General features: G+C 40.0%; 3 protein-coding genes across 4 annotated transcripts in view; 1 reads left to right on the top strand and 2 right to left on the bottom strand.

Moving 5' to 3' along the window:
• Positions 1-4502, bottom strand: part of LOC100546642 (sodium-dependent neutral amino acid transporter B(0)AT3) — a 21638-nt gene extending 17136 nt beyond the window's left edge. The window contains exon 1 of the mRNA XM_010708608.4: positions 3879-4502. Coding sequence (XP_010706910.2) covers positions 3879-4023 — 145 coding nt within the window. The 5' untranslated portion in view covers positions 4024-4502. The remainder of the gene's footprint in view (positions 1-3878) is intronic.
• The window catches only part of TERT (telomerase reverse transcriptase), a 62194-nt gene extending 51549 nt beyond the window's left edge, over positions 1-10645 (top strand). For both annotated transcript variants that reach the window (XM_085220554.1, XM_085220555.1), the window contains one exon: positions 4361-10645. The gene's annotated coding sequence lies outside the window, so the exon portion shown is untranslated. The remainder of the gene's footprint in view (positions 1-4360) is intronic.
• Positions 6555-12672, bottom strand: part of LOC100546492 (sodium-dependent neutral amino acid transporter B(0)AT1) — a 19221-nt gene continuing 13103 nt past the window's right edge. The window contains exons 8-12 of the mRNA XM_085220558.1: positions 11617-11773; positions 10500-10704; positions 9701-9860; positions 7582-7744; positions 6555-6779 (exon numbers count right to left, since the gene is read on the bottom strand). Coding sequence (XP_085076684.1) covers positions 6570-6779; positions 7582-7744; positions 9701-9860; positions 10500-10704; positions 11617-11773 — 895 coding nt within the window. The 3' untranslated portion in view covers positions 6555-6569. The remainder of the gene's footprint in view (positions 6780-7581; positions 7745-9700; positions 9861-10499; positions 10705-11616; positions 11774-12672) is intronic.

Here is a 12672-nt window from a genome sequence, read left to right as displayed (position 1 = left end):
GTATGTTAGTTGGAGGTATTTTTGAAGTATTTTCAGATGACTATACGTGTACGTATGTATTTAAATATATGCCAGTATGACCTGAGTCTCAGTTCTAGGTGACAAAATATATACCAGACCATTTAGAAATATCTTTTCAATCCCAGTTGCCTGGGAGCCTTTGTATTTGTCCCCACTTACTGTGGCAAACAGCCTTCATATCCATTAGTCATGAAAAGTAAATAGCTAACTTAACTCAGGCAATAAATCCAAATAATCAGTAAACGAAAGCAGGTGATAAATGTCAGCAAAACTGATATTATATTAGATCCGAGTTACTGAGTAACACTAATGTGCGATGAATAAGGTTCAGAGGTCTGAGGAGAACAGCTGACATGGGACAAATATACAGGCACTTATTTTTATCTCTTGTTTTTTAAAAGATCTAGAAATGAGGAAAAGTGCATTGCCTAACTCTTAAACACCTGGGTCATTAGTGAAAATGTGATCTACACCCCAGAAGACGTTCAGCCATAGACTGGGTCTTCTATGACATTTCCATACCAGCTTTTACTGTGCTTATGGCTGGGGCTGAGGTGCTGAGGCACCACCTCTTGGGTCTCATATTTAACTATTATGCTGCTGTTCACATCTTCAGATACACTCCAGTACACCTGAAGATCTACTGGGCTTTTGCATCTGAGTTGTTTGCTTTCAAAAGTGCAGCCCCAAATTGCATCTCTGTCTAAAATTGGCTGAATGAAAATGCAACCAGGTGTGTAAATCTAACAGCTTTGTCTTCTTGGTGGTCTTCATCAATCACTTACATTCTCCCAACACCTGCTGTCCAGGATGAATTATTTATCAGTCCAACATAATTTTTGTCAGCAAATTGTTATAGTCATTAGCTGAGCTCTCTGAGCCCTTTGTTAAAATCCAGTGACCAAATACTGGCTGTATGACCATACACTGAACTTTATTCACCACTGTCTTTGTGCCACTGCTTGTAGTAATGCAGAGTATCTGTATCATAGAACAATTTGAGTTGGAAGGGATCCTTAAAGACCATTCCTACCAATTCCCCTGCAACGAACAGGGACACCTACAGCAGCTCAGGGTGCTCAGAGCCCCCTCCAGCCTGACCTTGAGTACCTCCAAAGATGGGGCATCCACCAGCTCTCTGGGCAACCTGTTCCAGTGCCTCACCACCCTTAAATACTCTGGATGGTGTCACAGACTCTGCTTCCTTGCTCTTTTTTATCATTTTTTTCACTGATAAAATGACTTCTTAAAGTGAAAAAGAATACTCAGCCTTTGTTCCTGCAGCTTTTCCCCATTTTTATTATCTTTAAAACTGTTGTAGGACCTGCCTTTTTTGTCCTACCAGTGCCTGTGAGATATATCAGTGCCCACAGAAGCAAACAGACTTTCTGGTCACAGTGTGATCTCTAAGAAAGGTCTCCTTGCCCTCAGCCTTGTGGCCTACCTGTTACGGGAGCAATGTGTAGGGCAAGGATGCAGGAGAGTGTTGGTGGTGTACATAGCTTTTGTGCCCTTTCATATCTTCCTCATTCATTTCAGTCTCTTTCATTGTGAATGAAATGGTTGCCTTAAGTGTTGGGCATGACCACATGAGAGTGTCAGACTGGGTTTGCCTGAGTACATGGAATACATGGAAAACATTGGACCACAGAAACAGGTGGACTAGAAAAGCCATGCCCAGCACAGTCCCTGCTGAGCTAAGTGTCTGAAACCAAAGGCAGAGAGAAACCTGTGACTGCCTTCCTGCCCAGGCTGTTGTTAGTTACTTGTGCTTGGCAGTAGCCTGACATGCCACTGGCTTACCAGGTGTCATCAGTGTTCTTCTTAGCCCTCTCTATCCTACACATTCTCTTAAGTTTTTAAGTTTCCATAGAGGGGCCCAGACTTATTTCTTGGCTTCCTTTGGTTAAGATGCTTAATTAAAGACGAACTTTATGAAAATATGCTAGCATAGGATTTAGCATGACACCAAGCAACTTTCCTTTCACTTGTCACTAGCACAGGTCATTGATTCACATTTCCTAGAGCTTAGTGAGCTGTAGGATTGTACCTTTTTTCACTCACAGTAGTAGTTTAGAGTGGGATCAAAAAATAACCGAGTCACCTACAGGAGAAAAAAACTGAAATTCAGTTCTGGAAAAATGAAACCCTGAAGAATCTCTGTAAGTGCTGGCTGTTCCCAAGAGATGCGTGTTGCTTTGTCTTTGCTGTTCAGGCTGTCCTAGGACTCAAAAATGCTGCTCTGGATATGCTGAGTGCTGCTCAGTTGCCTGCTCTCAGGCATCCAAGATGCCTGCAGGGTGTTTGTCCAACTCAAGAACATCCTCCCTTCAGCCACATGCTGTTTCTGCATTGTAGATGTTCCTCTAAAGGCGTGTATCCTGCCTCACTGTGTGTGTGTCATTAGCTGCAGTGACAGGCTTTTTCCAGCCATTTCAGTTGATAGAGAAACGGCATGCTAACAGCTATGGCTTTCTAGCCACCTCGTTATGGTAAGCAGCTGAGCATGCAACTTCACTGGGTTTCACATCTTGAATATAAATAATATAAAGTCTCCTGAGAAACACCTACCTACTGCTGCTGCTTTTTTCTTACTTGAATTAGTGCAGCAGTGGCTTCCAGCTGTTAAATCTTCACTGCTAAAGAGCTCCTTGCTGTCAAAATAATTTCCATGTCCTCATTTATAGACTATGGCAAATAGGTTCATTCATTTTCAACTTAGTGAGTTAAACGGGCTGGATGCTCAACTCACTCCATATATCATGCATTTTCCAGATCTCAAATAAGTCTTGAGGATCTTCTGCATTTTTTTTTCATCTTGATTTTGAAAAGCAGGCACAAAGGTCGTGTTAGCATCAGGAGCAATATCTCCGTTTGTTTCCCAGTGCACTGTTTGTGTGTGGCAGGATGCTTTATGCTGAGAAAGACTGCTTGATTTCACTCATTCAGATGCTCACAGAGTTCTTATGTGGCTGCTTGTTTCTAAAATACCTCCTGCTATTAATGGCAGCATCTGTTTGTGGTTCCTTGGGCTTATTCAAATATATGTAGTTCATGAAGCAATGCAGATACCTTGCTAGAATTAGATCGAATCATTTTTTTTCCTGCCATTTGCCTATTTCTCCCAGTTTGAATTTTGTACTTATCCCGTAAATGGAAAGATAACAAATAAAACTGGGCTTGAAGAATTTGCTACATTGCTCTGCTTGAGACAAGTTACCATGGTACCTTTCAAAAGCTGCTGTAAGCAGCGAGCAATCGGTTACTATTTCTGATCGTTCGTATTTACTAAATTGGCCGCTTCTAAAGCAATTCTTCATGGGAATGGTGCCCACAGAAAATCTTGGGCAAGTGTCAGCATCAGCTTGCTTGTGTTAAATCAGCCAAGCATTTCAGGCAGCTTCACAGCCATCAAAAAGTGCCATTTAGCTTCACTCAGCCATGGCTTGTGGGTTGCCTCCTGAAGGTGGCAGAGAAGGGAGAGGAGTGACTCTTGTTTTCCTGGCGAAGCACCACAGCAAACTATTTGGGGAACTGCCTCACTAAAGCCTTATCAGGACTTCTGGCTTCTCCTGAAGGTAGCTGCAAGTGAGCTTCCTCCTCCCATCAGGACTGTGGCAGCAGTGTCAGAGCTAAGCAACAAGCTGGTCTTATTTCCTAAACAAACGCATCCTTTAAAAACGAAATGTATTTCTACAGAGAATCTAAAGAGAAAGCCAAACATTTATGAGAATTTGAGAACTCAATAGCTAAAAAGAAAGTGATGCAAATATATAAAGTTCCATGCCCATCATAAGTTAGCACAAATATATTGGAATCATGGCTTAATATTTTGTCAAAGTCCCATTTCACCTTACCACCTCCGTGTATCTGGCACAAGTATGGAAACCGCCACACGTTCCCCAAGCCGACGGCAAATCCAATACAACTTAAGATATACTGGAACTTGTTATCCCACTTTGGCCTGCCATCTTCTTTAGGGACTTCAGGTGGCATGTCCATTGGTAAATCTTCTAGTCTGAAGTACCCTTGGCTTTCTACTCCCTTTCTCTATAAATGGGAAGATTCTTCAAAATGTGTCTCTGCTGCAGGTTTTATGGGGAATGACAGAAGGGTTTCTCCAAAAAAGGCGGCGCTTTGTTTTTATGTAATGCAAAGGAATGTGTCATTGGAAGTGCCACAGTTTAAATACCAAACCAGGAATTATTATTATATAGACAGAGTGACCACTCTTGATGTTTTGCAGTTCCTTCTATAGTTAGGGAACTTGGGAATATGTTGTTAATGGGTAACTTGAGATCAAACAAATTTTTATTTTCTGTTCTCCTTCTGTTCTCAGATACCATCAAAGAAGTGTGACGCTGAATATAATTAAAAAGAAACCTTTACAGCAATAAGACATTAACATTGTAAGATGTGTAGATCTGTGAATTAAGGAAGCATTGACTTTTTCTCTTTCTTTGTTAGCTGTGTGACCGAAGACATCTTTGGTAAGTACAAAAAGTGATATTTTTTTTACTAGATTAGTATTAATTGGATTTACCTGTTGTTGTTATACCAAAACCTCAAATAGAACCTCATAAAGGTGTGTTTTCATGGCTGTACTTGCAGTAGCTTTTTGCCCATCTCGAGATCTGCCATTGGAACACACGGACCAGCTGCAGCCACACAGCTCCTGCTGCATAGACCGCTGTCCTCCATATTGTTTTTCCCTCTGAACATCCACATACGTACCTGTGACTGCCATAAATTATTTGAAAGGTACAATACACTATGACTGGGACTCTTTGAGGATCCCTCCAACATTTGTTCCTAAGCAAACCCAAGATGACACTGTTCTCTAGACAAGACCACATATGTTCAGACATCAAAATCTTGTCTGTTTTCACCATAACTGCCTGAGGTTAATCACTTCCCACCTGTCAATGAATCCCAAGTGACTATTTTTATTTTTCATTAAATAGTTACTGAGGAATGTAACAGCTGGGTGCTTGCCTTCAATTGAAAGCCTGTGAGAAAAACTTTAATGTTCTCTTTCCAAAATACCAGGGTTTTGCTGTTTTGCACTCCACTCCTTAACGGAACATCGACATCACAGAAATCAGCCACAGCACCCACCACCCTCCCCCCCCCCACCGCTGCTGTGCTCCAGACCAGAGTGCTGTGCTGGGGCTGTCCTAGCAGTACCTCCATCCCTGCCCCCTGCAGCTGCTTCAGACTCAGCTCAGTAGGAAAATCTGACAAAGATTGCCTTTCCTATTACAAAATAGCAACTTCAAAGATTTTAAATAAAATATATTAGTAGAATCATAGAATTGTTCAGGTTGGAAAAGACCTTATAGATCATCAAGTCCAACCACAACCTAACCATACTAGCCTAACTCTAACAACCCTCCACTAAATCATGTCCCTGAGCACCACATCCAAACAGTTTTTAAACACATCCACGGATGGTGACTCAGCCACCTCCTTGGGGAGCCTGTTCCAGTGCTTAACAACTCTTTCTGTAACTTAAACTTACTTGGTGCAACTTGAGGCCATTTCCCCTCATCCTGTCACCAGTGAGAAGAGACCAACCCCACTCTTGCTGTAATTATCTTTCAGATATTATTATTCAGATTATTATTGTTCATAAATATTCATAGTTTTAATGTTCAAAGAATATTTTTTAAAAAGTTGAAATGCAAATAAATATATTGCCTGGTACTTCACTGTCTTATTTGGTGTAGATGGAGTCTAAAAATAACCTTTAGAGTAGTTATCATAGAACCAGAGAATCATACAGTCATCTATGTTGGAAAAGACTTTCAAGATCACCAGATACAACCATAAGCCTGACCTACTGACTCCCGTCACTAAACCATGTCCCTTAGTGTCATGTCCACATGTCTTCTAAATACCCTCAGGAGCAGGGACTTCATCACTTCCTTGGGCAACCCTGTCCAATGACTGATCTCTTTCTCTGTGAAGAGATTCTTCCTAATGTTCAATATTAATCTCCTTTGGTGCAACTTGAGGCTGCTAGGAACTTGGACAGGAGAATAATAAAATACCCAGAATTATACATGAATCAATCTGTCTAGTTCTTAGAAACGTTTTTATTAAATATTTTTAGCTCCTGAATGAGATATAGTATTGGTGGCTTTGTGCAACATAGTGGCATGTAAAGTAAAAACAATTTAACGTGCAATAGAAGTCAGTATAAATTTCCCTCCAGATTGGTCACCCAACCAGAATGTTTGGACAGGGAAGAGTCACTTAAGGCTTGCCAAGCGCAGTGCATCCCCAGACAGAGTCCTCCAAGCCAGTTTCAAACAAACCGGCATCAAAACCATTAGCAGGAGAAATTATTTGGCCTGTTTTGCAAATGTGGTTCCCAGGACCCAAGCTATCACTTCTTCACTGTACCTTGCATTCCTAAGTAAGCAAGTGCCTACTTAGAAACAACACATAGTTATCCTTTTATGGCAATCAATTTGATTCTGAATTCTTTAAAGAAAATCTTTTGGCTTTCTTAGTAAGGCATTCTTCCACATTTTTACATGCTTTTATGCTGAATTCTTTAAGTTGCCATTAACAGACGTCTCAGATATTGAGCTTATAAGGCCTGTACGATCACTTCTCTTCTGACAGCAATTTCTGATGGCTTTGTAGATAGCAAAGACAGGGATGATCAAACTAGGCACACCAGCGATGATTACAATAATAGCATAGACCCAGCCGGGATATCCAATCTTCTGTGGTTTTGGGAATTCTTCCTGAAAGAATAAAATAAATTATATGAAGTGAGAGGAGCAAATACCTGAAAACGTGTGCATTCAGTTTTTTAACAGAAGAGAAACAGAACTGCAGCAGCAGTTAGCCACAAGGGCACAGGGATTTGCTGATTCAAGAGCAGTTTCCAGTTTCGTAAGGCCGGAGAAGAGAAAAACAGATAAGCAAGGAGGAGACGAAGTCCTGTGGAAAATGATGGACCCCTCATCTTTGTTTTTATTCTGTTGTCCTGGTACCACATACAGCTTATTGTTCTTCAAGAGGAAGAAAAGAAGAGTAGGTGATTTAGTGCTATAATTTAAATGATGCAAGTATATTTAGAAGAGGAAAGAAGAAATCTGGTTAGGAGAATATTAATTTCTTCTGTCAGTGATGAGTAACCAGCACCGTTGCTGTTCTGTGCTTTTAGATGCACACAGTAACCAGTACCAAAATGCTTTCATAGACGTGGTCTTTTGTCAACATAGAAAATTCATGATGTTTCCAGCTCTTCTATACTCCATACCACGCAACAGACATCTGTTGAAGTGGTCCTGTTAAGGCCCCACTCAAAATTGGATTAATGGTTGAGGGTTTTGTCCATTTCAGTAAAGCTGAATTTAGGACTTATTTTTTGAAGTGCTACTCTTTTATTATCACTTTTTGTATTTTAACTTTTTTTTTTTTTTTTTTTTTAAATCTGAAACCTATTTGAGATGGAAGTTGAATATAACTGACTATGACTCTTACATTGAAGAAGGAGATATCAAGTAATTCGAAATAAAAATTTTGGTTTTTTATACTTACATAGTTAGGGTTCCAAACACTGTAGAGCAGTTCTTCATTGACTTTCACCACAAAATAAAATAAGAAGATAACTAACATAATGAGCGGACTGATAACTCTCCAGGTTACCTGCCAGAATATATTGGGCTTGTGTCCAATCATGAACTCAATATCCTTGTTAAACCTAGGAGCAAAAACAGAAACTTCAGGACAATAAAAATGGGTAAGGATCAAAAGCAGGCCCAGAAGCAGGAGAGTTCAAGTGACTCAACCGTGCTTCCCTATACTTTGCTGATGGCCGTGTGAGCGGAGGACTGACATTGACACCTGAAGATAGACCCACACAGTCTGAATTTAGGCAGAGATTACTGTAATTATGTTATAAGTTTCTAATTCATACTTCCTGAAAGTAAGGTAGGAAAATTATTTTCGGAAAGGTACTTTCTTCAAGAGTTCTATGAAGCATATATGAAATAGTTTCAGAACAAAAGAGTTAGTGTAGGTGGAGTTTCAAGTAGTTGCTTCAGGGTTGGGTTTTTTTGTAAGCATCTCAGAGCTGCATCAATTAAAAGAAAAGACAGTACACAAAAGAAGCAAGTTGGAATAATTTTTAAAATTACATTCTATGAATAATGCTTGCTTAATTTGGATTTCTATCAGTTTATTTGGTTTGAGTAGTATTTAACTTTATACTTGCTCATTAAGTGCACCTAGAAATATGTAATTCAGGTTAAGCATAGAGCATACAGTAAAAAAATGGAACAAATATGTCCCCACAAGAAGAGTCCATCCCTGTATTGCAGGTGATGTTGTCAGCACAATCCTGAACCCAGTTTATGACTCCCACACATAATTCAGTGCTATGTGCACACACTATTAAATAAAAACTAGTTTGGCAGTTTGAGGCCTTTATTATTCTTTTACCTTCTCTAGCTAGGCACACATGGTCCATTGCAGCCACACATGAAAGCCAAATTAGCCAGCAAAACTAAAGAAGCTTGGTTTGGATCTAATCAGCATTCCTGAATAGAACTTTCAGATCCAGATTTGGATCCATTTCCTTCCTTTCCCTGAATGAATGCCCTCTGTCCCTCTGTGGAAAGTGCTCTGTCTTGCCTGCCAAGCTCTGAGCAGATGGAGCATTCTGCACAGCTCCTGCCAAGGCAGAACCACATCTTGTGGGAGACTCAGGGCTTTGGAGCCAGAGAGCCCACCAGTGTGTGTGGAACATGGTGATGAGGAGCTGAGACATCTAAGCAGACTCTCACCTCCTCATGCAGCATTAAAGTCTCAGTGTGGGAACAGGGGCCAGAGGTCCTTTGCCCGTTGCTAAGAGCAGCACAGCTTGGGCTGATACAGATTTGAGCAAGACCTATGAATGATTGAAGGCCTCACACTTTTTAAAATGTATTTATTTCTTATGTATTAATTATGAATGGGCAGATGGAGAAATTGAACTTTCTAAGACTCTGAAAAGTTGCTAGGATAATTACTTGCTGCTGGAATTGATAAGGTCTTGAGTCTAACAGGAACATATCTCGGTAGCCTTGGATTTGAATCCTCTTGTAAAGCAGTATCTGTGATCTGCATGAGGATGCCTGCTTTGGGCAGTAACATCTGGCATTTGCTTTAAACAATCCTGGAATATACCTGTGTTTTAAGCTTTTAGCTCAGTGCCAGTGTGCTTGTGCTTTGCTTCTGCTAATGAAATATTTTATGCAGTTCTTCTGATGAAGGTTTCCTGTAAATGTTGCCATATTTACAACATTAATGAGTTACAGTGGTATTTATGCACTCTAGGGCACTTGGTAATGCTTGATATTCTCTTCTAGCATTTTAGGAATGTATTTATTTTAGCTGATTGTTACAGAGGAATATCTGTCACAGTGCATTAATGAAAGAGTTTAAATCTTTCATATACAAACAAAAATCCCCACCATATCCCTAACGAAGCATCATTTCTTCTTGTTGAGAATTTTTTTAGAAACCTAAATCATATAAGCCACCCTAAACTACAGTTGCATAATTCCAGTGACTTCTGTAACAGAAATGATGTGCACTGCATTACAGCAGGACTGCAGCTATACAACTACTCAGTATATACACTACTGTTGAGTGATGTTTAACTTGTGTTTCATACCTGTCTATTCCATAAATGTAGACAACTGAAAACATCTCACAGAAGGCAATTATTAGCAAAGGAATGGAGCCAGCAAAACTGTCGAACAGAGCAAGCCAGTAATTGCCAGACCTCAGGACAAAAATGAAAGCTATCAAGTAAGACCCTGCGCAGATGATACCTGTGAAAAACAGAATATAAAACAGCAGTACATTTAGACATAAAATCAAAAGTAACCAAAGAATCAACCAAAAACCAGTGAAACTGGGTGGACTTCTGGGTTCCTTGTGCATGCTGAGGAGTTGCTTGTATCAGAACATTGTGGCCATGTCCAGGTGAGCAGGGTAGCCACTGCTGCTGTGGAACTACATCACCTTCTGGAAGGCTTCCAGAGGAGAAGTGCCTACTAGGCAACTGAGAACAAGTGTGGTAGAGAATTGAGGCATATCCCGTTGAGCAGAAGCAGGGCATTTTCTGAGTATCCAACACAAAGTGCACAAGCTCAGAATATCTTCTATTCCGGAAGATTCCTCACATGGCACTGCTATAGGCTTTATGATTCAAGGACTACAGGGAGGGTCCTTTGTTTCCATTTTTGGGCAGTAGTCGATTCTAGCCTGAATAAAGCTTCACTGAAACTTTTCTGCGTATATATATGTGTATACTTTTATATATATTATATATATATATATACCCCAAATTGTTTTATCAATTTTAGGAGAAACTTGCCCATAATTCTGTTTGGGTAACACTGCATTTTTTAGCATATCAGTTGTTAATTGAGGGGGTGGAAATCACTTGTCTCTGATAAAGCACTTACCTGTAATGAGTTCCTTAGGCCATTTAGGGGGTACGACTTTGAGATCTTGTAAAGGTACGAGCACACCTTCTACATTTCCAAACATAGATGACAAACCCAAGCAGAAGAGCATAATGAAGAAGAGGATGGACCACAGAGGTGAGACAGGCATCTTGGTGATAGCTTCAGTGAAGACAATAAAGGCTAAGCCAGTTCCTTCAACTCCCTGTGTAAGATTTTAGAAGCTCCAAAAATTAGCTTCACTAACATCACAGCCTTTAAATTTACATCTGTATTCAGTGGAGTTGGTGTATGCTACAGCACGAACAATAATTATACTTTCTTTTTTTCACAATGACCTCCAAATGCAGTGATGTATTCACTGTAATTATAATACAAATCCTACTTCATGGAACCAAAAAACAAAAAGCTGTATGATTTCATTTCCAATGCAGAGAAGCTGTAGGTGCCCCATCCCTGGAGGCACTCAAGGCCAGGTTGGATGGGGCCCTGGGCAGCTGAACTGGTGGGGGGCAGGGGTTGAACTGGGTGGGCTTTGAGATCCCTCCCTTTCAGCCCAAACAATTCTATGATTCTATAATTCCAATTTAGCCTTGATTACCTGTTTATCCTAGCATAGTTCTGCTATCCATAAAGCACTACCACTAAGTGAGACTGTGGTGGAAAGTGGTAGCAATGATGAACTGTTCATCAAAGGATGATATAAGCCAAAAGAAGCTTTTATGACCAGTGGGAAAGCTGTTTGTACATTGCATGTGCCAGAAGCTGCCACCATGACTGCAGCCAGGTAGCTGAATAGAAATATCAAAACAGCAGCAGACAGCTACACCAGGCCATATTTGAAAGGACTTTTCAGAGGAGTTGAATTGCTTTTAAAATGCCTTTCTCTTCAAAAGCAAAACAATATTCTTTGGAATAAACAGAAGTAAACTTTTAGCCCAAGAGCATTCCAAGCAAACCACAATCCGTAGAAATATAATTAAAGAAAAAAAAAATACAATGCCAAAAAAACTCACCCGCACTCATATTGAAAAATGCTAATTGATTAAAAGTAAAAATGTCGCTACAGTTCTTGCAATATAAATGGTATCGGTATGAGATATACTGTAAAACTTACCTCACTTAATAAACTTTTCAGATCACAAGTTTCAAAATTAAGGCTTGCAAAAGTGACAGGATCAGTCATGTTGCACAGCTGCTGCATTTGCTCAAAGTTATCTTGGGTTACATTGCCCTCTGGCAAATCAAATGCATTTATCAAGGTAAGAATATTTCTGTAAAAGTGAGATACAGGTATTTTGAAATTGTTTATTTGTAACACCTTCAGAATTCATTTTCATTCTTAAGTTATTAAGAGCACAATGCCTTTCATAAAGAAGGTTCAAAGGAATCAAAGCGTTTGCTGCTCAGGATCAGATTAGGAAATTGGGAAGTCCAATGGTTTCATACAAATGAAATTCTTTCTTTCTTTTTCCCATGTGAGTCCAGTGATGTCTTTCAGGACCCAGATCACAGCTAACGGGATCAGGCACTTTGTGGACCCCTATAACAGCTGGGTACTCCTCTTTGAACTGCAAATGGATGTGCTTAGCCGTTTAGCCTGGGAAGTTCTTGGGGTTGTGTCAGGTGCTTGCAGTTACACATTGTGGACTTTCCCAGCTGGGTATGGCAAAGCTAACTGGAACCTGTGACACCTGGCAGCCCACCTGAGAAAGGAGTCTGAGTTTCTCCATTGAAATTAGGTACTTCTGTGACAAGCAGAGTAAATGTGGCGCTGACTAAGGTTATATTGCATCTATGCCATGCATTGGCTCAGCTGGCAGAGATAATTCTGAATTCTGCAATTTTTAGTAAAGTTGCTACACAATTTTTCTGTGTTTGATAAAGATTAAATGAAGTAAAATGGGAAGATTAGTTACTCTAGCTCTGGGTAAATGTGTAGTATGCAGAGTCACTAGCAGTAATTAAGTGCCTACACTGTAATCCAGATTTGGCCATTTCTCAGCATTATTTCATTTCACTCTAAAACTATAGGTCTTATAGCACGTTCTGATGAAAAAAATGTGTCATGAACTGAATCTGCCTTGATGTTGGCAGATATTCACATTAACTGCAGTTATATCTCAAATGTTTCAGGAAAAAAAGCCACCACCATTCAAATACAGAATGTCCT

This window comes from Meleagris gallopavo, chromosome 3, assembly GCF_905368555.1.
Source record: "Meleagris gallopavo chromosome 3, MGAL_WU_HG_1.1, whole genome shotgun sequence".
Lineage (NCBI taxonomy): Eukaryota > Metazoa > Chordata > Aves > Galliformes > Phasianidae > Meleagris > Meleagris gallopavo.
Note: the sequence above shows the minus strand (reverse complement) of the source record. Positions and strands in the feature narration are given on the sequence as shown.